The sequence below is a fragment of the Typopeltis vanoorti genome, chromosome 22, assembly GCF_054136105.1.
Source record: "Typopeltis vanoorti isolate ZY-2024b chromosome 22, IOZ_Tvanoo_1.0, whole genome shotgun sequence".
NCBI classification, from domain to species: domain Eukaryota; kingdom Metazoa; phylum Arthropoda; class Arachnida; order Uropygi; family Thelyphonidae; genus Typopeltis; species Typopeltis vanoorti.
In genome coordinates, this window is record NC_143570.1 from 37,612,582 (window position 1) to 37,639,756 (window position 27,175).

A 27,175-nucleotide genomic window follows, 5' to 3' on the forward strand; every position below is an offset into this window, starting at 1 on the left:
TTTTGAGGAAATCTTTTATTGCTATATGATTATTAATGAATTTGTATCCCTCCGCAACTTCAATGAACATTTTTGGTATTTTGCCATTCGATTGTGGAAGAGAACAAATTATTTGGTGGGGCATTATTCTTTGCATGTAGTGTATGATATATGCACTCCATGCTTTGTGTTCCGAGTAAGCTCTCTCTATGATTTTTGCTCTTGCACTTAGAGTTTTTAAAATATACATTTATTAAACCAAGTCCTCCAGCTTCTATATCATGAAATATTGTACACCTTCGTATGGGTTCGTATTTCGAATCCCAAATAAATTTTGCACATTCTCTGTGAATTTTGTCAACTTCGTTGCCATTGTCATTAATGTTGGCTACAAGGTACCATATTTTTGATAGTAAGCGCTGGTTACATATTTTTGCCCTGCTTCTAATTGATAGTTGTCTGGGTCTCATTTGTGAAATTTTTTTTTGTAATTTTGTTATGAGCTACTTTCCATTGCTTGTTATGATGGGTTTGATCCCCTATGGTGATTCCTAAAAGAGGGAGGTGTTCATTAATTTTAATTTCGTTTGGCACGGTTGGCTTATTTGCCCACCTGCCGACGAACATCGCGTGGCATTTATGAAAGTTGAGTTTTAATGCGGATGACTTTTCAAAAGATTTAAATACATTACAAGCAATCGTGAAGGACTCGGCTGTGGTTAGCGTTAACGTAACATCGTCGGCATAGGCTAGTACTTTTGTTTTACCTTCTTCTCCTATATGAGTACCCGCTATGCCGGGATGTCCCGATATCGCTCGTATCACCGGGTCTAAAGCAAGAGCAAATAGGATCATAGATAGGCTGTCTCCCTGTCTGACCGAGCAGTCAATTTTAACAGGTGCCGACAGTTTCTTGTTGATTATGAGTCGTGAATGGACTGTGCAGTGTTATATATGTTTGACATTAAGTTTTGAAATTTCTTCGAGAAACCTGCAGCTTTAATGACTTCTTTCAGGTACTGGTGACTAACCGAATCGAAGGCTTTTTCTATGTCCAGACTTACCAACAGGCATGGTTGTTGTGTTGCCTGGTAGTGTTCATATATGCATCTAACTGTCAGAATATTATCTTCTATTTTTCTGTTTTTAACGCCGCAGGTTTGGAATCCTGATATTATTTTATGTATCTGTATTTGAATTCGTTGTGATATGATTTTGGATAAGATTTTATAGTCTGCATTCAGGAGTGTAATGCCTCTCCATTGTGAGTTTGCGTTGTTTGTGGTGTCTTTATTTTTTGGTATCAGTGTTATGTAACCGAGGTTGAAATATTCTGGGATGCTTTCCGAATTCTGTATTTCGTTCAGCATTTTCACAAATAGTGTCTCAAACAGGGGGTATAAAATTCCCCCGTGAGACCGTCAGGTCCTAGAGATTTGCGTTGTGACAGGGACTTTATAGTATTTTTGCATTCAGTTTTTGTAATGGGGGAATCTATAATTTCAGCTTCTGACTTTGATAATCTCGGTAAGGTTTTTAATAAATTTTGTGTTTCTGTTTTATCACTTTGTTTTTGGGAGAAGGTAGTTGTGCATTGTGAGTGGAAGAATCGCAGGAGATTTGCATCTCCCTCGACCTCTGTCCCCCTCATGTTTTATTTTATGAATGGTGTTTTTTTGTTTTCTCTGCTCTTCAAAGAGCCAAGCTGCTTTGGACTTCCCTTCATCATGTTCCATTGTTCTGATTTTTGCACGTATCCAGGCCCCTTCAGTCTCTTTTATTTCTATTTGTTTCAATTTTGCTTTAAGAGCGTTGATAGCTATTTTATTTTCTGGGAGGATTCTGTCTGTGTTGTATTGTCGTGTTAGTTCTTTGATTATGCTTCTTTTTTCTTGGTTTGTTGTATATTTCTTATGTTTTCCTATTATTATAGCAGCCTGTTTTAAATGTATTTTGAATTGGTTCCAGGCATACACTCGATTTTCTATTTCTGTTATGTTGTCTAATATTCTTTTTATTTCTGTTGTAAATGTGTCTGTGTTGATTATACTGTTGTTTAGCTTCCAGAGTGGGTAGTTTCTGTTGGTGTATATATTTCTGTCGTTAGCCTCATGGGAAAGTTTGCCCTTAACCATGTAGTGGTCACTAAAAGTCAATGGCAAGTGACAAATCTCCTTAACGGTTACGCATAACGCATAACATTACTGGCTGGATGGGTGAAGCAAATATGCTTTTCGTTTTCCCCTTTGTCTGTTACGTAAGTGTTTTGAGTGGGTTGTTTAATGAGCTTTATGCTCGCCTCCTGATGGCTGTGAGTTTAGCTGTGTTTAGCTGGACGTAGAATGGACTTTGGCCTTTTGTGTTTGTGTCTTTCTTCTTCGTTATATTCTGAGGCTTCCTTGATCAACGGGTTTGGATGGTTGCTTGTTGTGGCAAAGAATTTCTTTGCAAGATCTGTGAGTAGGGGGGAGATGTAAGGGATGTTCATTTCTCTGTGGATTTGTGAGTTTCTGATGAACCACGGGGCATCTAAGATCATCCTCAGGCATTTGTTCTGTATTCTCTGTAGTTTTTGGATGTTTGTATTCGTAGTATGACTCCATGCAGGGGATGCATATGTGATGACCGGGCGTATTACCATCTTGTAGATGAGAAGCTTGGTTTGTATGTCCAGTTTGCTTTTCCTGTTGATCATAGGGTAGAGCTGCGCGATTACTTTCGATGTCTTTGAGGCAGTGTACTTTATGTGATTGTTGAAGTTGAGTTTTTTGTCGAGTGTTACTCCGAGATATTTGATGTCGTTCTGCCATGGGATCTTGACTCCTAAGAGGTGAATGTCATCCGTGTTTTGGACTCTCTTTCTGGAAAACAGAACGGCTAAACTTTTTTCAGGGTTTACTTGGATCCTCCAGTCTGCCAGCCATTTTTCAATTATGTGAATGTTGCTTTGTAGTTTTCTAATTGCCAGATTTGGACTCCTAGATCTTGCCAGTATTGCAGTGTCATCTGCGTATAATGCTGTGGTTGTTGTTCTTGGATTCAGAGGGATGTCTGCTATGAAGATTGAGAACAGGAGAGGTGCCAGAAGTGATCCCTGAGGAACGCCTGCCGATACCTTTCGTCTGGATGATAGTGTTTCATTGATTTTTATTTGCATCTGTCTTTCTTTTAGGTACGAGTGGATGATTTTCGTTAACTTAACTGGTATGTTAAATTTTATGAGTTTGTACAGGAGGCCTTGGTGCCAAACTTTGTCGAATGCCTTTGCTGCATCGATGAAGATAGCAGCTGTGTGTTGTTTCCAGTTGTAGCCTTGTGTGATGATCTCCACTAGCCGGTGTATTTGTTGGACTGTGCTGTGGCCCTTGCGGAAGCCGAACTGCTCGTTTGGTACTATTCCCATTTTGTCTGTTTCCGCTTGAAGCCTTGAGAGTATCACTTTCTCGGTCACTTTTCCGAGGTTGGGTAACAAGCTGATTGGTCTGTAGTTTTCAGGGTGTTGGGGGTTCTTTCCCGGCTTCTTCAATGGTATGATATTTGCGATCTTCCAAGCTGTGGGGAAATGTTGGTATCTGAGGACAGCGTTAGTTATGTTGACGAGATGTATTATGGCCTTTCTTGGGAGAAGTTTTATTATCCGGTTGCTTATGCCATCTGGGCCTGGAGCCTTTTTGCTGTTTAGATGGGTAATGATGTTCGTTATTTCTGCCGGAGTGGTGGGAGTGATGGGTTCTGAGTTATCTTTCTGCAGTTGTAAGGTTCTCTTAACCTGACGGTGTATCTTATATATGAGGTTGATGTTTAAGTTTGTGTAAGATGGATTACACTGTGATTCCAGTTTATCTGCTAGTGCTTCAGCTTTCTCTTTATCTGTGTGTGCCATTCCTTTCTTGGTTTGTATGGGGGGTATGATTTGATGTTTGATGCGGATAGTTCTTAGAAATTTCCAGACAGAGTGGTCTTCCGCATTGATGTTGGTCAGTTTGTCTTCCCATTTTTGGTTTCTATGTTTTTGAAGAGCCTCTCGGACCTGTCTGTTTAGGTTGTTGAGTGATCTTTTGTCTTGTGGTGCTCTTGTGTTATGGTATCGCTTTCTGGCTTTATTCTTTGCTCTTATTAGATCCATTATTTCCTCTGGGATGTGGCTGGTTGGGTGGAAGACTATGGTTTGCCTGACAGCTTCCATTGCTTTCTGGATTTGGCTGGTTAAACTGTTTATCGCTATGTCTATCTCTTCCTTTTTGCGGATGATTGGGACTGGACCGATGTGCTGTGGGAGAACATTTGCTAGCTTGTCCCATGGTATGAATGTGTGTGGAGGAGAGTGTAAGTCTGATGATCCTAGCTGGAGCTCTATGGGATTGTGGTCCGAAGAGAGTTCGTTTATTGTTTTCAGTTGGTATTGGTATTTGATATTTTTAAGAATGGCGATGTCTAGCACATCTGTGCTGCCTGTAGGGCTGTAGTGGGTTGGTTCAGTGGGACCAGCCACAACCATAGAATTGGTCAGTGCATAGTTGAATAACGTGGTTCCTTTGGTGTTGTTTGATGAACTAAACCAAGATGTGTGTTTTGCATTGAGGTCCCCTGCTATGATAATGGAGTCGTTGAATCCTAGGATGGAATCCAGATCTGTTTTCAGTATGGGTATGCTTGGTGGGTTGTAAGCAGCATAAATTTTTATGCTGTTGGCGTTGCTGGTATGTACTTCCACTCCGGTTACTTCCAGGTTCCTTGTTTTGGGTTTGGGTATTGTATTGTGATTTAGGTAGCTTTTGATGCATATAGCAGTGCCTCCTCCTCTTGCACTAAGTCTATCATTTCTGTATGTAGTGTAGCCACGTATTCTTGGGTTGTTTGCTGGCCTTAAGTGGGTTTCTCCAATTAAGATGATATCGGGACTGTGTCTGGTTGCGAATTCTTGCAGCTCCAGGACTTTGTTTGTCAATCCGTTTGCATTCCATGCGACTATCTTGAGTGACTTTGGTTTGAATTTTTTGTTCATCGTGTGTGGCTGTTATGGTGGTTTGGCTTCCTTGTGGGGGTATCTTTCTGGAAAGTGGTGAGATTCTGGATGACTGTTTTGCTAAATTCTTGCATCATGTTGTACAGCGAAGCTGTTAAGGCTGCTGTTAAATCTGGGTTTGCTTGCTCATGGGTGGTGGGGATATGATTGCTTGCAGCCTCTGCGTACGTTTTGATCTTGGTTGTGGGTCTCGTGCCTTCCTGTGTTGATGTATTTCGGATTGAAGGGTGACCTGTTTCATTGCTTTTGGTGTAAATGCGAGTGGGAGCTGGGTTATTTCTTGCCGATTCTCGATTTTTTGGGTGGTAGAGGCATCCTTTGTAATTGGCTGGGTGAGGTCCTCCACAGTTTGCACATCGTGCAGGAGTTGTGCGTGGTTTAGTACAAGTGTTGGTCTGGTGTCCCTCGCCACATTTCAGACATCTGTATGCTGCTCTGCACAATTTTTGTGCATGTCCGAACTTTTGGCATCTGTGGCATTGCCCTGCCGATGCCTTTTTCCTTAGTGGCTCTGTTGTTATTTTGAGCCTGCAGATATCTGTGATTTCGTAAATCCTTTTTTGGGTATTACTTATTTCAACAAGCACAAGTGGCATTGGCTTTTTGTCAGCTCTTATCATTCTGCTGACTTTGACTGGTGTCAGGCCTTGTTTGATTAGGTCAGCAGTGATCTCGTCGATCGTGATTCCCTCAGCAACCCCTCTGAGGACCACTTTAAGGTTTTTCTCACTTGGCAGTGAGAATGTGTGGAAGGGTAGCTTAGCGTTGTCCAACATCTTCGTCATTTTGCGGTAGTCGGTGACTGTGTCTGGCTGAATTTTTACGCCATCGTCTGTGTTTCTGGCAGTCGAGAATTTTATGTTTTGTTGGCCTAACGATTTTGAGACTAAAGTCCACTTCTCTTTGTCCCGGAGGATGACTGGTGGGACCTTTTCAGTTTTAACTTCTGTGTTCTGTGGTGTTACGTCTTCTTCCATGTGTTCTTGTTCTGTCTTCCGTCTCTTGGGTGCCTGTTCATCTTGTAAGTCTAACTGTCTATCGGTTGTTTGTGATGATGTGTTTGTGAGTTCGGCATCTGTTTCCTCTTCGTCTCCCTCTTGATCGTTGACATGTGTATATATGTTTAGGTATCCTGGGAATTCTGTGTCAAACCTTTTCAGAATTTTCTTGAATAGGTCAAGCAGCTGATCTTTGGTAAAGGCTTGAACTAGTTCATCGGTGACGTCCATGTCTGTCCAGTTAGGGTGCGTGTGTGTGTGTGGGGGGGGGGGGGATACTGGTCAATAACAAAGTCCAACTTACTAAGTAAATTAGTAGCAAGACCTTACCTTTCGCTGAACAAGTTTTATTCCAGATCCAATCCTCGGAATCGAGTTGGTTCGTCCATCACTGAAACACTATAATATCACTATATCACTGTAATATCACAATATCACTATAATATCTCACTATAATATCACATTCCTCAATCGAGTCAGACGAGTCCTCCCTCAATACTCACTGAGTCGCAATCCACCCGAGTCATTCAATCTCCTTAACGGTTAATCCCATATATCGGCTTATGTAGATTCTGTCTAGCCGTGAGGCATTGGGGGGAATAATGAGTATAAGCTTTACATGTTGGATGCAATTCTCGGAATATGTCTTTGAGTTGACATCGCTGTATAATGTGTGAAAAATTGTTTTTTGTTATAGCATTTTTTAGCATTACCTCTATGTCTAATATATTGTTTTCTACAAAATTCATATCTCCGGCTGCAATTATATTTCTTGTGTTTGCTAGTTTGGTTTCTAGGGTCTCCCAAAAGTGTTTTTTTTGTGTGTGTTCAGCCGGGCCGTATACGTTAATTAACGACACTATTTGATCTTCCCAGACTATTTCAACCTCTAGCACTCTGTGTTCTATTAGAGTAGAGTGTGATAATAATTGTATGCTACTACTCTTACTTATTAAAGTCATTAAACCTGCAATGCCATTACTTTGGGCTTGTTCGCCAAGAATGTAGTAGTGGCACTGCAGATTTCTGTGTAGTTTTTGTTCTGCTTCTGAATTTTGTTTTAATCTGGTATCTTGTAGCATTACTATATCTACTTGGGTCTGGTATATTGTGTTTGTTAGCAATTTTTGTGAAACCTGGTTATTCAATCCATTACAATTCATTGTAATTATCTTAATTGGCTTATTCTTCATTTTTTGTATATATATTAGCAGGCTTTATTTCTTTCTGTTTTTCCTTTTTCTCTTTTTGCTTTTACATTAGATACGAACTGGATTTTTTTACGTCTCCCTGGGGTAGAAGCGCTGCCGTTTGCTTCATGTTTTCCCTTTTCGTCAGGTGTCATATTCTTTTCTTCCTCTTTTCTCATAGATACCTCATCTTTATCTGTTTCTAAACCAGTACTATTCCTTTCTCTTTCTTCCGTTGTTTTTTCTCCTTCTGGATCCACTGGTTGTGATTGCACAATTGATGTATTTTGAGAATCACCCCGCTCCAATTCCTCCTCGTTGGTGCCTATTTGGTTTTCTTCTTCTAGATGATGTACAGTATTATTATTTTCTTGTACATCATCTACTGACTCTAGTTCTTCTTGATTTGGTTGGTTTACTGCTGGTCGTTTAACCAACATTGATGCATATGTTTGCCCTTTACAGTCTTCCGTATCATGTCCGATTCTTTTGCATTTATCACACTTAGGTGCCATACACTGCTTTCGCAAATGTCCAATTTTCCTGCATCTGAAACATGCCGGAGGTCGTCCTGGAATTATGACTATTCCGGTCATTTTTTGAACCTTAATTACGTACGGTATATCTTTATCTTCTACTTTTGTATCTTCGTTTCCACTGAGCTGCACAGGCTCATAAAAATAAAATAAATAAATAAATAAAAAGTATTTATTTGTGATTCGTTAACAATTTTATTGACATATAAATATATTATTTAAATGATCCCGGATTGTTAGTTAACATATATACAGTATATATATATATATGTTAAAGATACAAAAAAAAAAAAAAAAATGCATACTTGGTTTTAATCCGTATCCCAAGTAAGCAAAAAAAAAAAAAATGTTTTGCTCGTGAAATATATTCACGTTTGAGCTACTTGTATATAGAGGCTAATAACTTCATATAACTGGCCTTCGTATGTATCCCATAATGCAAAACACTCCCCCTTTCAGGGGTGTATAATGCAATGCATAATGGGAAGGGCCACTACTCAGACAGGTTTCGACCTTTATTGAGATCTCTTCAGTGGGAGCCAGACCTGGGAGATATAACAAAGTTGAAGTAATGCAGAAGTCATAAATATTCGTATCTCATATACAAGTAGACAAAAGGTGCTTGACTTTCTTAATAAACCAAGTATAAAATTTATTGGTATCTTTAATGTATATTACACCCAAGGTAAAAAAAACTTTCTACGTCTTTCTCCGTTCCAGAGAGCTTTATTAATTTCATTATGGGATACATACTAAGGCAAGTGATATGAAGTCATTAGCCTCTATATACAAGTAGCTCAGACACGAATATAATTCAAGGGAAAACTTTGTTTTGCTTACTTGGTTAAAGGATTAAAACCAAGTATAAAATTTCTTGGTATCTTTAACGTATATTACACACAAGGTATTTAAAAAAAAAAAAAAAAACTTTCTACTACACATGTATATATGTTGCCATTTGTTTATATATTTTGAAAGTTAACACGATGTTTTAACCAACTGAGCTAATATGCTTTCTTCCTTTTATAATCTTCACTTGATTATTGGCAATTTAAAATCCTCGCCTACTCCCTATATGGGAATAAAAGGCATTATCGGATTTTGATCATTTTTGTTGAATTTTGTGGATGATTTCATTTAATCCGCAGTATCTCTCGAATTTGTTATGCTAACTTCAGAATAACTTTAGAATATTAGTTAAAACTACAGAGTAGGGGTGGACTTGTGGACACGACTCCCCCCCGCCCCCCACACACCTACACTGATATTACATCTCTGTCAGTTGTGCAGGCACTAGCAGGATTGTTCTCCAGCTGAGCAGGAAGCCTTCCGAAGCGTTACTAACAATTTCAGTCATGCGTATTATTTAGTAGTCGGCCTACGGAACTCTCGAACAGAGGAGGTGCTAGCTCCCTAAATAATTACGACAAAGAAGGCGTGTACAGGCACGACTATCACCAGCATTTCATTCTCACCTTTAATTTTTCAACCTATTCCAAAATTAGTTAATCTCTAATGCAAGAAACCAGCGATTTTTCGTCCAGGAAGATTTTTTTTTTTTTTTTTAATATTCTGCAATTTAGTAACCTTGGTCTTGGAAAACACACAACAGGTAGATATATATAAAGAAACTGTATGTATTTATGAATGAAAAGCCTTAACGATTAAACAATACTTAGAAGTAGTAACATCTTTTTTTTTTTAATCTAGCAGGGGGGTGGAAACTCAATCTATCAGAGATGGTGCGAGGCGGAAATCGGCTACCTATGATTTATAAAAAAAGTCAGGTCTAAAAGAGTGTTACGCCATCCCAAAGGAACGGCGTGACACTTTTTTTACTCTTAATTAAAAGGAGAAGGAGCATTACATGATCATGTTATGTATACTTTATAAAAACTTCACAAATTTTGTGCATATGAAGTTTCACCTTTGTTGTTGTGAATCAAAATTTGTTGATTTGTACCCAGGATTATATTTTCAATTAGTTAATTATTTATTAGCCCGCTGAGAAGATATCCTATTTTTGATGTTCCCTCCCAGTTCAAAAGAATATTTGTGACATATTGAGACTCGAATGATGAAGAGAGAGAGAGAGAGAGAGAGAGAAACGCGTAATCTCCACACTGAATTACTAAACCCGGAAGTTGTTGTTGTTGTCATAACATTACTCTTTGTCTGTTGTCTCAATTGAAACTTTAATATATAACAGGAATGACCAATACGATTCCCTCTTTCGCAGTCGTTTAAAGTATTTTCATTATCTTAATTATTACAAATATACTAAATTATTAAATATTTATTAAAATTGCAACTGTTTCAACGTATTAATCACTCGCTATAAGTGGATGTACGTGCTGTATCTGTGTAAAAACGTAAAATGCGTTTGTGCCTTTACTAGAACAGCTATTTTCATTTTGTTATATTTATCCTTTAAAATGATGATAACTGTAAGGAAAGAAAAGCTGAGCAACAATAGATAATAAAAAAAAGAAAAGAAAGATAAAAAGAAGAATGGATAGAAAGTTTTGTTTAATTTAATATCAATACTAAACTGATATGGATGCTACGTAACTGTCGGTATAGATAAGGTAAAGCCCTTTGGTCGGAAAGACCTGGGTTCGATTCCCTTCCATGACGTGAGGAACCTTTATCTGGTTTCTTTCGACTAAAGGTGAGTTAACCGGTCTCATACGGGGGAGGAGGGGTTTTTTCCCTGGTAACGCGGGATTTTCATCCCTCAAAAACAGGCAAACGGTTCCTGTGAACACACACACACACACACACACACACACACACATCGCTACAGTCATAAATATTTATTGCAAGGAAGGCAACGGGAAACCACCTTGCGTCATATCTTCCTAGTAATTAGCTGCAACACTCTCAAAGAGAAGAGGCCACACGATTAGGAATAGGAAACTGATATGGCTAATCCGTCTTGAACAGTTGCTGTGTCTAAAATGTAATATAAAAAAAAAATTTTTTTTAAAAACTTTTTATGAAGTTAGCGTATCAAGAATGGCAATACAACATAAAATATCTCATACTGTCAGGAAACATGAAATATCATCTTAAAATGAATGAGCAGAAGTTATGATTCCATTGCGCTTAGACGAGCATATACGAGTATAGTGTCGACACTATTGATACCGCTACGCCTCATATATACGCGGTGTCAAAAACAGCCTTCAAATCACTAAGAATTGCATTGCTCCCATTTTTACATTTTGAAAATTCTGAATCTTTAAGAGTGAAAAACTATTTCCAGGATGCATCATGTATAATAAATAAAATAAAATAAAAATGAAGGAACAATCACATCGCTTAAAAAGTGACTTCTGTCCAGAACATAATACCAAACACTATCATTAATAACTGTTAATTTTAAGGAAAGACAACGTATACTATTATATTAATTAAATAACTTGAATTAATACTTCATATTTTGGTAATTTTACATTACCATCTTCAGGGAACATAAAAAGGGCTCCTTAAGAAGATTACTTCTTGGCCTGTGGAAATTATTAAGAAACTAAAATCTTTTAACTCTAGACCCCCCCCCCCCAGAATATATGGACTTCCAAATATCCATAAACAGAATGCGCCATTACGTCCCATTGTGGACGGCATCGATTCCCCAACATACAAATCAGCCAAACATTTAGCTAAAGTGCTCACACAATATACTGGCAACACACCTTCACACATAAAAAATTCAGCCCACTTTAAAGCCAGTATAGAAAACCTCTCACTCCAACACACTGACATAATGATCAGTTTTGATGTCTCCTCCTTATTCACCAATGTCCAACCTCATCGAAGACAAATTTCCTGTCGATATCTCAGCCCTATTTCAGTTCACGATGAACTCAGGCTATTTCGTTTGGCAAGGAAAATTCTATAAATAAATAGAGGGGACAGTCATTGGTTCTCCACCTCTGGCCAACTTCTTTACGGAGACCTTTGAAGAAAAAGCCTTAAACTCAGCCCCACTTAAACTTATTGTTTGGCTACGCTATGTAGATGATGTGTTCGCTATTTGGCCGCATGGTCTGGCCACACTCCAAAACTTCCTATCACACCTAAACAATCAACACCCCAGGATCCAGTTTACCTTAGAAAAAGAAAACAATAACAATCTCCCTTTCCTAGATACTCTGATTACACGCCAGCCTGATGGATTCCTGGCTTTCTCAGTTTACAGAAAACCTACACATACAGGTAGATACATTCACCAGCAATCACCCCCCTCCCTCCCTCCCAACAATATGGAATTATAAAAGTCCTATATAACAGGGCAAAATTAATCAGTTCAGATAACAACGCCCTCACTACTGAACTTAATCATATTCTTCACACCTTTATAGCCAATGGATACAACCCCCATAAAGTCCAAAAAATCTTAAAACCAGTTAACCTCAACCCCCCCTCCCCTCCACAACAGGGACTACTCTAAATCTATCACTCTTCCTTATATTCGGGATACTTCTGAAAAGTTAACTAAAATCCTAAAAAAATGAATTGACAACTTGTTACAAACCATATAAAAAATTGGCATCTCTTATCTGCTCTCCCAAGAACCAGCCACTTCCTCTAGACCTACCTGGAGTTTACCAAGTCCCTTGTAGTTGCAAACTGTCTTACTACGGCCAAATAAGCAGGACAGCTAATATCAGGATATCTGAACATAAGAATTATATCCGTTTCCACCATTACAGCCACTCAGGACTTGCTGACCATGCTTTGGACAGCCGCCATAAAATACGTTGGAAGAAAGCCTCCTTACTACACCGCAGCAAGTTTAAATATGAGAGATTATTCTTAGAATCAGCCTCAGCTTTAAGAAACTCCCCAAACCTCGATAAATTTGGATGCATGAGACTGCCCCAAATATGGGAGGCTTGCATTCTTAGAACACCAGCCCAATAGCCAAGATTAATACCCAATTTTGTCCACTAGGTGACACCCTTTAGGACTCCAGGACTGACTTCAGTTGTTGTCTTCAGCCATGTTTGTTCAGTGTTAGTGCCCGCGTGCACATTTCATTAATTTTTATGTTCCCTGAAGAGGTAATGTAACATTACGAAATATTGGAAGTATTAATTAAAGTTATTTAATTAATATAATAGTATACGTTGTCTTTCCTTAAAATTAACAGTTATGTATCACCAACGTATAAGTCTATCTACAAGAATAACTATCATTAATATTTGATACATCGAAAATTTTGCATAGCAGAGTTATTAAATTTGATCACGTAATGGAGCGTCGTTTCTATAATCAGTTTTATGCCGGAAAAGTGGACCATTGCATAGTTTAAGAACATTTCAGAGAAATTAATGCAGAATATGGTTGTGATTTTCTCTGTTACCCAATAAATATACAGATCTAGTTGTGGAACTATTTTGCAGCGTTTTATTTCACTTAGATCTGATATAACAGAATTTTTGCATCAAACTAACAGTCCATCAAGCTATCTTCAAGTGCCTGAACAAACAATTGCAAGAAAAGGATCCAATAAATAATTTTTTACCTAGTAAGAATTAAAAAAAAAAAGCATATAACGCCTTTTTATTCCAAAAAGGATATAGGCGAAGAGCTTTTAGTTTTAAATGCAGTAATGTTCGGAAATCGATAGGCAGCTGGTGTCTCTACCCGGTAATCATGTGATATGGTACTGGCGATTTAGACTCAATACAGGGTTATTATTATGTGACACCTCCAGAGGAGTCCAAAGATTCATCGAGGGAGAGTGTGCCAACAGTATCCAACGATTGAACCCTTTCCAACTACTAACCGCGCTCAAACTTGCTTAACTTTTTGCGTGAGCCATTAATAGCAGAGGCTCTACCAATCGTCCAACCTTTGTTGGGTTCAGGATTACTTGAGTAAACAGAAAACAATTATCGCCATATCGTGATCCTAAACCTTAAAATCGTATTATTGCCTGAAATAGTTTGTTATACGGTCGATTGTTATGAGTCTGCTCGATTAAAACTCCGGCTTTCCACAAATAAACTCAACTGGCTTGCGCTAAAGATCGACAGAAAAATCTGCTGAAAAAAAAAGAAAAAAAAAAGGCATTCAAGAGTTTTCTAGTCAGCGATGGCTAGAACTGAACCTGTAATGTACATGCCAGCCCAGTTGGCTACGTGGCTAGCATACAAGCTCTAAAACCAACAGGTTGCGGGTTCGAATCTAACCGAGGGAAGAGATGCTTGCGAATGTCTTTCAGTGTGAGATAAATTCCTCTGCTCGGTGTGAAACAACTGTCCCACTTAATGGAAGATTGAAATAGCTTGTAAAAGTTCTGTTTAGTCTTAAGGGAATTGGTTTTGGGTTATGTAAAATAAATAAATAAATAAAATTATTAAAAAAAGTAACTTGGCCTACCCATAGGGTTTACAATCGTTCGTGGATGGGGTCTCATAAAATAAATAAATAAAATGACTGTGTCATGGAGGATTAACAGAAATATGCTGTCACAAGACTATACAGGCAGCTTAACTTTCAATGATAAAATAAAATTGCCGACGTCACAGTTGAAAAGTGGATTGGGGGGGGGGGGGGAATATGCCATAGTTTAAAAATAATAAAACAGAAAGGAACGTAAAAATTATGCAGTATCAGCCAAGTTTAGAAAAACTTTATACTGAATTTAAATACACATTTTCTGATCGTTTTTCTTTTGTCTATTTTGTGTTGTCCCAAAAGTTTATGAGCTGTGTATTTGATCATATATGTGCATATATGAATAAACGTGCTTTCTTAAAGATATTAAGCAAATCACTACTCCCCATCCGGTCAAAATTTAAAATCCACTGAAAATGGAAACCTGTCATTGAACTGCTCTAAAAGAAACAATACAAATCAGCACACTTAATGCTGAATAATTATTTTATATTACTAACTGGTATCCAAACTTGGTTGTTCGAAATAAATGATAAATTTGGTTACATAGATAGCGATTTATTATACTACATTTCCGTTCAATATTCTGCAATGAGTATTACTCATCTGATACTGCAGTCAAGTTAATTTCAATTTAAACTGAAATTATTTTTTAAAAGGCATCAACTTGTTTTTTGCTCCTAGAGTTGGCCGTGTTCTTCGCCTAATAAATAAATATTGTTGTAATGCAAGTATTCTCGTAAAGGAAGGGGTCGTTGCCAACGGAGTGGTATATTTTATCCATGCAGAGATGGAAAATAACAGATACTCGTATGTGCATATTTATTGACAAATCTTTCCCAGACTTCACGGTCATTTGTGGGAAGGTTTTATATCCTAGAACCGGGCAAACAGGGAAGAACATACACAATTAGCAAGCGATAATATAGAACGAGTTATTTAGGTAACTGGAAACAACCTAATCCGTGACTCATCTATGTTTTGAAATCAAAGTTCATATATTCCTTTAATGATGACCGAAGTTACAAGTCATTAGTATTATGACTGAGATAATTTTGCATATATCCTTGGTGGTCCGACATGTTTCGCACCTAGTTATTGTATATATACAATAACTAGGTGCGATATACTTAATTTCCTTAATGATACACCAATATACTGTGTATCATTAAGGAAAGAAAAATATCATCATCATCATCATCATACGTATCAAGGATTTAGGCCTAGCATGGCCTGTTCCGGCCTTAGAAGTCATCATTGAATCGTTTAAGAGGACGTCCTGGTTTTCTTTTTCCTAATGGCTTGTACTTCAAGGTTTGTTTTGGTAATCTTTCTGTTTTCATTCTTTGAACGTGTTCCATCCATTTATGTTTATATATTTTAATTTTTTTCTATTACTGGTTCTTGGTTTAATTCTTTCATAATATCTTCGTTTCTTTTGTGATCGAATAGGGTATACTTTGCAGTTTTTCTCATAAACTTCATTTCTGCTGTTGTTAATCTTTGTTTGTCTTTTTGTTTTATTGTCCAGATTTCGCTTCCATACATTAAGACCGGTAAGGCTAATGTATTGTATACTTTTAGTCTGGTTTGTTTTTGAACTAGGTTTGGTTTAAATATAGAGTTAATTACACCTGTTATTTTTAAATATTTTGCAATTTTTACATTTATATCTTTTTCATTTTCATATGTGATCATACATCCTAGGTAGTTAAATGAATTCACCTGTTCTAAGATCTTGTTATCTATTACTATTTTAGTTCTTGCTGGATCTTGTCCTTTAAAGGCCATAGTTTTTGATTTTTCCGTTGATATTATCATACCATAATCTTTGGATATCTCATTTAGACTTAAAATAGCTTTCTGTAAGTTATCTTCAGAATTTGTAATTATTATTTGGTCGTCTGCAAAGAGGAGAGTGTTTAAGTTAACTGTAGGTGAAAGTTTAATTCCTTGATGTAAATTTTTACTCCATTTTATTATTATTTCATTTAAGTAGATATTAAAAAGAGTTGCTGAGAGGGGACATCCCTGTCGGACCCCTTGGTTTATCTCTCTTGTATATGATAGCTCGTGATTTAATCTTATTTGTATTAAGAAAAATGTTTAAGTCATAATTAGATAGTGAAGGGGTACATAGTTAACAAATTGGAGATTGTTAAAAAAAGCATTTTTTTAAACTGGATATAACAAACTGAATCGGAGCAGTTGTGCGAGTAGTGGAAGTTAGTTACATCCGGGTAACAGATACGGTGAAGTGTCATGTGAGTTCTTTTGAGATTATTGTCCTTTAAGGCCAAATTGCATCATTTAAGGTATGAAAAAAAAAAAAGAAAGAAAGAAAAAAAGGGAGAAATGAGATGTGAACAACAGGTATTCAATACCGTTAACTTTAATTCTGGAAAATTTTCTCAAAATTGATAAGTAACGACTGCCTATCTGTCTTGAAAAAAAAAAAAAAAAGCTATCGTAATTGTGTTGGTGTGCGTGTGGATAAGAATTTTTCTTCCCTTCGCTACTAGGTCATAACGTATCAAAGAAAGGCAATCGCGGGAGAACTCAACATTAATCATTGGGTCAAGACCTTCCAAAATGAGCAATTAACTGTCCTTTTCCTGCTGTTTTTTTTTTTTTTTTTTTTTTTAATTCGATAATAATTTGTAACTATGGTAACCAATACAAAACAGTAATGATGTGGGAATAAATATTTTAGAAACTGTATCACCTAACAATGCTAACAATGATATTTTACTCTGACAATTGATGAAGCTGGTGGTAACTAATACGATCACTGTTTGAAGGAGAGTAGATACACTTAGCTTTAAAGCTAAGTGCAATAAGATGTTTAAATTCTGGGTATTGTTTGTTTTTCTCCGACCAGGAGTTTTAATACCTCCAGACTTAAATGAAGAAGAGTGTAAGTGTTTCGTACCTTCCATTTAACTCATTCATTTTGCATTGTAGATTTACAAGTAGTGTAGCATAGTCGATTTCATCAATACCCTTCAGCTGGAAATACCGGGGTTCAAATTCCGTCTGTATCGCCGCAGGACTTTTCAAGTGAAGGTAAATTAGCCACTCTCATACAAAGATGTGAGATAGGCTAAATCGCCGGTTGCTTCTACTTAAACTTAGATACACTGCCAAGGAGAAGCTACACAATTTACATACTAAGTACACTTTTAGGTCCTGGAATCAGGGTTATGAAATCCAAGGATACCTTGGGCGCTTAAGGGCCCGTTTCGAACTGCAGAAATAGCAGATCAATTTATTCAATACACTGTTTTTATATTTTAAATTAAAACTCGGATAAAATAAATTTTAAAAATTTCATTATATAATATTCATCAGGATACATACATTCATTATCATCCAATACATTTCATTTCAAATAATAGTTTATTGGGACTTTCACTTGTTTAAGAAATAATGCAGCATATTATATAAAATAATATAGTTAATTTTTTTTTCCTTATAGGGAAAGAATTCCACACACAGATGAATTTAAAGCTCGTCCAGTTAGGAACGAGTCTTCACACAGCTTTTGAAAAAGCAATCGCTTTAGGGAATCGATTTCTTAAGTTCCCGTACGCTGAAGACGAGTCAGCTGCTCCAGGAGAGTTAACAGATAGCGTTTCAATTGTGGGTAAGGCTTTCCTTCAAAACCAACAAGCTGGAAACGTTAATCAAGATGTTTCATCAAAATTGGCTTCATCTCCTAAAGAAAAGTCCGATAATTCCCGCTTCAAATGGCGTATCCTTGTAAAAAAAGGAATTTTTATGGTCTTCATCCTTGTATGTTTATTGATGGCACTAATACTGATTGCTGTACCGTAATACAAAAATGTTTCGCCGTGCAAGTAATAATTAGATTGAAATTTTAAATCTGCATACTATTTAAATTGGTTCATGTGTTTGCTACTGTACAAGAAAACATGATGAAAAAAATAAAAATCTAAACCTTATGATTTCTGTGTAATTGATATTCAAAACATTCCCATTTCTTATTAAGTATTTCCCAGAACCACGATTTGTAGGACTTAAGAAATGTCAAATTATCTCTCTAGGTAACCTTTGGTTCAACTACTGCAATAACTTGTAGTTATAAACCTTACGTCAGTGGGATGAGACATGTTAGGAGATTTGTCTCTTCGGTAACTGTGAAGAGGAATTTCTATTTTAAGAAATGCAATTCTATTTTATTAAGATTTATTAGTATAATCACGTCGCAACTGGTAAATGTCCTGCAGACAACTTAATTATTATTATTATTATTAATATAATGGGGATCTCAAACACAGGCGAACATATCCAGTCAGACAACATAAACTTCAAAGTCTTTGACTCTTTGAAGAAATGGTCAGACAATATTTCCACCAACATCAACTTCACAATCATACACACAAACATATGAAGTATAAAAAAACACTGGCTTACATTGATAACACAGCTCAATTATACCGTGATAAACACAGATACGCTAATACTGACCGAAGTTGCAATAAACGACACAGAAATTTACGCATACAACATAAATAATTATCAAACCTACAACTTATGTAGACCAAACAAAAGAGGAGGTGGCATTGTGGCATTTATCAAAGAAAAATACAATGTGACAGAAAAACAAACTCACTTCGCACATGCTGAAACACTAATTTTGGAACTCACAAATAGCCACAATAGCATCAAATACACAATAAACACAATATACAGACCCCCAGATAATAATCCACTCAGTTTTCTTCACGAGTTAGAAACATGGTTAAGCGGCATCGAACCGCGTACAACCGCGTAAAAAAAATATACAACACACAGGCTCATCCTAATAGGAGACATTAACATAAATACTCTTGACCACGCTTCTTCAACCACTAACACATATCTTGATATACTAAGTCAGTACAACATAAACCCTACCATTAACTCCCCAACAAGAGAAGAAATACTCAATAACTCACTAACACACTCATGCATTGATCATATCAATATACGGGCTCCCATCCATACATATACATCATCAGTAATTAACGTAAAAATTTCCGATCACTACTTTGTCTCAACTTCGTTTTATTACGTTTCCTATCCCCCCTCCCACCACCACAAAAGTCGACAAAACTCAATCATACTAAAGAGCATTGTCGATAACCAAGTAAAAAATACAGACTGGAATTCCCTACTTTAAATAAACGATCCTGTAACATTATACGAGAATTTTCAACTAAGGTTCACAGAAATATACGAAAAAGCAACAAAACCTACACAAACGAGGCGACAAACAGACAACAATCCATGGATAAATGACGACATACTAAGTACTATTACCGAAAAAGAAAATCTATGGGAAAAACTTAAAAAGTCACCCACACATTTACAAACCTTATACAAAAACACAAGAAATAAACTAACAACAAAAATTCGTAGGGCAAAAAGACGCTACTACTTCCAAAAATTCATGGAATATAACGACAACATTAAACAAACATGGGCTACACTCAACGAATTAGTAACCCGAAAAAAGAAAACTTCAGCACAAGATTTTATTGCAAAAAGCTTCGGTCAGGACACAAACCAAGAGGAACTAGCAGACTCATTCAACCATGCTTTCACAAACAACATCACACAACTCAAAAAAGACAAACTACCAACGATCAACAAAAAACTACCAAAACAAAGTCAACAACAAACGATGTATTTTCCACCCATAACAAAACAGAAACTGAAAGAAGCACTCCTAAAACTAAAACCAAAGACCACTCCAGGAATAGACAAAATAAGACTCACAGACCTTATAACACACTTTGAACAAATAAATCCAATACTTTTGAAACTTGTGAACATAATATTCGACACAGGCATTATTCCACAACTAAAAACTGCAGTAATTACGCCAATATACAAACACGGCAAAAGAAACGATACTCAGAACTACAGACCAATAGCTACACTACCAGTCATCTCAAAAATTCTAGAAAAAATAACACACACTAGACTACAGAACTATTTACAGAAGTACAACATCATCTCACAAAACCAATACGGCTTTCAGAAAACAAAAAGCACCAATATTAGAAGACATCGCCGACACAATAAACAAAGCTCTCGACAAAAACAAGTACGCCGTCCTTATACTGCTGGACCTAACCAAAGCATTTGACACACTTGAACATGACATACTACTCACCAAACTATACTCAATAGGTATAAGAGGAACACTGCATACATGGTTCAAGAACTACCTCTCAAACAGAACACAAGTAACAAAAATAGGTACATGTCACAGTCGGAGTATACAAGTAAAACACGGTGTACCTCAAGGTGCCATATTATCACCCACTCTATTCAACATATACATTAACGATGTTCATAACATATCCATAAGAAGTCAAATATTTCAATACGCAGATGACACTGCACTACTAGCAATCCACACAGACATTAACACAGCTCTCTGCAAAGCACAACAAGACCTAAACGAAATCACAACATACTTCCACCAAAACGCAATTCTAATCAATGGCACCAAAACGCAATTCTAATCAATGGCACCAAAACGCAATTCTAATCAATGGCACCAAAACACAGATGTTGATAATACACAATCCAAGAATCATACGTCCCGCATCACTATCGATACATTGTCACACATACCGCTGCATTAATAATAAAACAATGTTCCGAAATCAAACCTGTAACACAAGCAAAATACCTCAGTCTCTATATAGATTCCCACCTTAAATGGACAAAACATATTACCTACACACCAAACTCCGGATCATCGCAGCAAAACTCTTCCAAGTTAAAGACATTATTCCACCCAACATAAAAAAAAAAACTTCTATATCACGGTATCTGCGAATCCCTACTCAGATACGGAATAACAGTCTATACAAATACATCAAACAGCCACCTAACAAAATTAGGTAAATCGTGTCAACAGTGATCTGGACACCTTACACGCAACAACTAATATCCGACAAGCACATGGCGATACACAGAATTCTGAGCATTAAAAACCTGAAACACTACATGACATTAACAAGGAATTACTTCAACATCATCTAACGAAACAACAGAGATACACATCGTATAACACGACCTACAACAACTCTCTACATCCCCACACCCTTCAACAACTCATACGGTTCTTTTGTGAGATCACATCAGATACCCACGCAACTCAACAACCTACCAAGAAAGTTAAAACACGTAGATAACTACTAGAACATTAAAAAACGAACTCTGGAAAATATACCAACAAAGTTAAGATACCATTAACACTAATATACACATCACAAATCACTAGCATCCAATGCCTACATCCCATACATAAACAGTAACAACAACACAAATAGTGAAGGCTAAATCCCACTCTCTTCATAAAAGCTAACCCAAGCTTCGAAGTAGGTGGGATTAACTTGCCTGACTCATCTACAAGTAATCCTTATAAGCAAATGCAGAAATTTGTGTGTATAATCATTCTTTCTCAAACTTAAAAAATAAAAAATAAAATAAAATAAAATAAAAAAATAAAAAATTATACAAAAAATTCTGTATAATCTTCATTGTTAATATTAGAAGAACATGTGTTGTAAATACATAATATAAAGGCAAAAAAGTATTATTAAAATTTTTAATTGAAATCCAATGTAGAAATGCAGCATTTAGTGCTGAATTCTGTAAAATTATAAGTTGCAATGTCACTCAAGATGTTTATTGTATGTGTAAATATTTTAGCAATCAATACAATAAAAATATTATTATTATTATAAAAAAAATATTAAGAGAGCCCTCCAGGGAGGGAGGGAGGTCTCTCTTAATCAGACTTAATCTCTTAATCAGACTCATCGAGGGAGGCCACATACTACACACACCAGCTATCATACTTATTCTTGAATTCATTCACACTGCTTGCACTCACAACATCCAATGGCAATCCATTCCAATCACGCACCAACCACCCTCTGAGAGAAAAATTTAGCCCTCACACCCTTCTTGGCGCCCTTCATTCTCAGCTTCCAAGGATGCCCTCTCGTCCTTTCCCCACCCTCCATAAATTGAAAAATTCCATCAATTGAAATCCACCTGTATACCCCTTTCAGAAGTTTGTAAGTCTCAATCATATCACCCCCTTTCTCCTGTTTGTAGTGTCTGCAGTCAACAAATTCTCAATCTGCCTTCATAATCAGTATTCCACAATCCTGATATCACTCACCTTTGTACTCTCTCCAATATATCAGAATCACAACGGAAACCAGGAGACCAGACGCGCGCACAATAGTCCAAGTGAGGTCTTATCAAGGCCTTGTAAAGAGGCAAAATAACATCCTTATCTTTACATATGAACGTTGGTTTCATCATTGCAATTATCTTTTGCGTTGTATTTGCAATCTTTGTCACATGGCCCCTAAACTTCAACTTCCTATCTATTAACAATCCAAGATTCCTAGCCTCATCAGTTTCTTCTAGCCTAAGCCCACCAATATAATACGACATTGGATATTTAATCATGCCGAAGTGAATGACTTTACATTTACTGACATTGAACTGACACCCATTTTCCTATGCCAATAATTCCAGCCTATTCAAATCATTCTGCAAAGACTGCATATCAGCAGCATTCCTGATTACCCTACCTATCTTTGCATCATCAGCAAATAACTGTATGTCACTTGTCAAATCCTTCCCAATATCATTAATGTACAGATTGAATAACAGTGGACCAAGTACTGATCCTTGTGGTACACCACTTTTTGATATCTGTCAGTCAGCCATCCTCTTATCCATGCTAATATTGTATAACCCAAACCCATTTTCTCCAATTTATGCAGCAGTCTGCAATGCTGTATTCTGTCAAAAGCCTTAGCAAAATCCAAAAATCATGGTGTATCCATTCCCATATTTAGTTCAATTGTAACATTGTTATAGAATGTGAGCAAGTTGCTAAAACATGACCTTCCCTTAGTAAACCCATGTTGTTCATTGCAAAGTAGAGATTCACTGTCAACCCATTTCTGAATGCAGGTCCTAACCAATTTTTCCAAAATCTTCACCACCACTACTGAGATACTAATTCGTCGATAGTTGGATACATCGGTCTTTGCACCACCCTTATGCAATGGAATTACCATACATTCCTTCCATTCCTGCGGAATCTTCCCTGTTCTGAGACTCATAATAAACATCCTGGTCAAAGGAATGGCCAGTTCAGCTGAATACTCTTAGCACAGATGCTGATATTTCATCACTCCCTATTCAGTTTTCCATCAGTCCCTATTCAGAATTCAGTTTATGCAACAGCTCTAATACCTCGGCCTCACAGACCTGTGTTTCTTCGTATAGTGAAGAGGTAACAGTGAGCTCAATGTTGCGTTATATATATATATATATATATATATATATAATTGTTCTATCCAACGCGCCATTGTCTGTTGCGTGCGTGCTTGTAAGTTCTGGAGAACGCCAGTATTGAACTGCAGTATGGCTATCAGGGATGTTGTAACTTAAATTGCTGTTCAAATGTTCAGGATTAAGGAGGATTTCCCTGGACTCCACGACTTTCCTTTCAAACTCATCACTGCAGCGAAAAATATTTTCGGATTTATCCCAGCAAACCGAGTGACTTTGTAGATCATCATGAGGATTGTTTGAGAAAAGAACATGACTGGATAGCGCCGATGCATGTGATCTTTTATAGGAGATGTCTCTCTTATGTTCTTCTATATAGTTCAATAGATTTGTTAGTCTGTCCAAAGTAAGGAATATTACAATCGACCATAATTTGTAAACACCTGGATATTTTAGGTTGTGATGAATAGGCTTCGGATGGCTTATAAGAATTTTAAAAATAGATATTTTAAAAATATCTATTTTTAAAAAATATGTATGTGTGTGTGTGTTAACGATATCAAGAAATTTTTACTTGGTTTTAATCCTCTTCCCAAGTAAGCAAAACAAAGTTTTGCGCGTCTGAGCTAGTATTACTATGTATCCCATAATGCAAAGCACACCACCCTTCTGGCGTGTATAATGCAATGCAATAATGGGAAGGGCCACTATCCAGACCGGTTTCAATCTTTATAGTGGTCTCTTCAGTGGGAGCCAGGCACGGGAGAGATAACAAGGTTGAAGTAATGCAGAAGTCATATATCTCATATACAAAAGGTGCTTGACTTTCTTAATAAAAATCTCTGGATGAGAGAAAGTTTTTTTTTTACCTTAGGAGTAATATACGTTATAAAGATATCAAGAAATTTTATGCTTGGTTTTAATCCTTTTCCCAAGTAAGCAAAACAAAGTTTTGCGCGTGAAATATATTCACGTCTGAGCTACTTGTATATAGAAGCTAATGACTTCATATTACTTGCCTTAGTATGTATCCCATAATGCAAATCACACCCGCTATCAAGTATAATGCAATGCATAATTGGAAGGGCCACTAGTTAGACCGGTTTCGACCTTTATTGAGGTCTCTTCAGTGGGAGCCAAGTATAAAATATCTTGGTATCTTTAACGTATATTACACCCAAGGGGGATGGGAAACTCTCTCCACATATATATGTTGCAATTTGTTTATATATTTTGAAAGTTAGCACGATTACTAATTATATGAAGAGCCAAAGGCTTCAATTCGGCGACACGAACTTATTTAAGTTAAGGGATATTACATCCCATATTGTTTCATAGCCGAATAAGAAACTCAAAGAGTTTTATGTCGAATATAGAAACTATATAAAGTTCGGCAATTCCAAGCGTAAGCAAATACCTGGATAGTGCAACACTGAGACAACTCATAATAATGGTGGAGCAAGCTCCGATCGCTATTCTTGGTATTTACCCATAATGTGAAACCTAGCTCCTAGGAGCTGTATTACTGTTCTACATTATGAGAGAGGGTCACTACCCCGACCGGTTTCAACCTTTATTGAGGGCTCATCAGTGAGTAGGTAGACCTAGACAATACCAAGTTTGTAGCGAACAGAACTTACATACCCTACTATGAGGATTGCCAAGGTGTCTTAGTTAAAAAAGTTCGTGTCGCCGAATTGAAGCCTTTGGCTCTTCCGATAATTAGTAATTTATTAAGACACCTTCTTGGCAATCCTCATAGTAGGGTATGTAAGTTCTGTTCGCTACAAACTTGGTATTATCTAGGTCAGGGGTTCCCAACCTTTTTGTTTCCCAGTGCACATTCTAAAACACCGGTAGGGCGACGGGCGCCGTCCATTTTTTCAAGCAAATTTTTTGAATTCTTTTGTTAAATGAATACATACAAAGTTTACATTATAATCAAATGTTTCATTACTTAAAAGTTTACATTATATAAAAATTTAAATATATGTATGCAAGTTAGTGTGATCACTGGCATTGCATTTCATTGGCCAGTGCTTCATAATTAGTAGAATATGATGATATTCCAGTTCTGAACCAACCAATCATCAAGATGCTCATCAGTGAGTCGTAATCTATATTTTGATTTTATGATATTCATGGTTGAAAACAACGATTCGCAAAGGTATGTGGAACCGAAAAACGATTTTATCTTGTACGCAGCTCTTTTTAAGAATGGAAACTTTTTTCTATCCACTAGATTCCAGAAGTTTTCATGTTATATGGGATTTTAGCGTAATGCCATTCTGAAGATCCAAAATTTCTAGCCCCAGTTCTTCAGCATTTACTTGAACAAGCTTTGCAATGCATGCAGCTATTTCCATTAAATATAATGGAAATAGCTGCCTGAATTGTTACGTGATTATTTCAAACTATACGGCACACGGTTGAACAGCGACGGGCACACACAACTTGGTCAACGGGCGCCATGGTGCCCGCGGGCATAGGGTTGGAAATGCTTGATCTACGTCTACCTGCTCACTAATGAGACCTCAATAAAGGTTGAAACCGGTCTGGGTAGTGACCTTCTCTCATAATGTAGAACAGTAATACAGCTCCTAGGAGCTAGGTTTCACATTATGGGTAAATACCAAGAATAGTGATCGGAGCTTGCTCCACCTTTACTATGAGTTGTCTAAGTGTTGCACTACCAAATGGGTCAGGTTAGCACGATGTTTTAACCAACTGAGCTAATATGCTTTCTTCCTTTTATAATCTTCACTTGATTATTGGTAATTTAAACTCCTCGCCTACTCCCTATAGGGACTAAAAGGCATTATCGGATTTTGATTATTTTTGTTGAATTTTGTGGAAGATTTCAATTAACCCGCAGTGTCTATCGAATTTGTTATGCTAACTTCAGTAGTAGAATATTAGTAAACACTACAGAGCAGGGGTGGACTTGTGTACACAACTGGCAGCCACCACCCCTTCCTCACCGACGCTGATATTACATCTCTGCTGCTTGTGCAGGCACAGCCGGTAGAGTAAGCACTAGCAGGATTGTTCTCCAGCTGAGCATGCAGCCTTCCGAAGCGTTACTAACAATTTCGGTCATGCGCATTATTTAGCGGTCGGCCTACGAAACTCTCGAACAGAGGAGGTGTTAGTTCCCTAAATAATTACGACAAAGAAGCGTGCACAGGCACGACTGTCACCAGCATTTCATTCTCACCTTTAATTTTTTAACCTATTCCAAAATTAGTTAACCTCTAATGCAAGAAACCAGCGTTTTTCGTCCAGGAAGAAATTATTTTTTTTTGTTTTGTTTAATATTCTGCAATTTAGTAAACTTGGTCTTGGAAAACACACAACGAGTAGATATATATATACAAAGAAACTGTGTGTATTTATGATTTTTTAACGATACTTGTGACATAAGGATTAGAAATATATACACGTTAGCACAAGAATAATGTTTAATTTGCCAAATATTTCGGTCTGAATATTACAGACCATCTTCAGTGGCTACATAGGAATAGTTTTAAAAACAAAGTGAATACAAACAATTGATCATTCATACATAGCGATATGACATCACGCGGCGTGTTCTAAGTATTAGAAGAGTAAACATTTAAAAAAAAAAAAAAAAATTTAATGTGTTATCCTGATTAAACTTTCCCAGATTTTTTATATACATAACAG

The 27,175-nt window shown here is 36.9% G+C and overlaps 1 protein-coding gene across 1 annotated transcript; it reads left to right on the top strand.

Moving 5' to 3' along the window:
* The first annotated feature begins 16,981 nt into the window (after window positions 1-16,981).
* LOC150094321 (uncharacterized) lies at window positions 16,982-18,108 on the top strand. The gene is made up of 2 exons (XM_090412438.1): window positions 16,982-17,057; window positions 17,619-18,108. The coding sequence occupies exons 1-2, from the start codon at window positions 16,982-16,984 to the stop codon at window positions 17,975-17,977; spliced, it is 435 nt and encodes a 144-aa protein (XP_090268564.1). The 3' UTR covers window positions 17,978-18,108.
* Window positions 18,109-27,175: the final 9,067 nt, after the last annotated feature.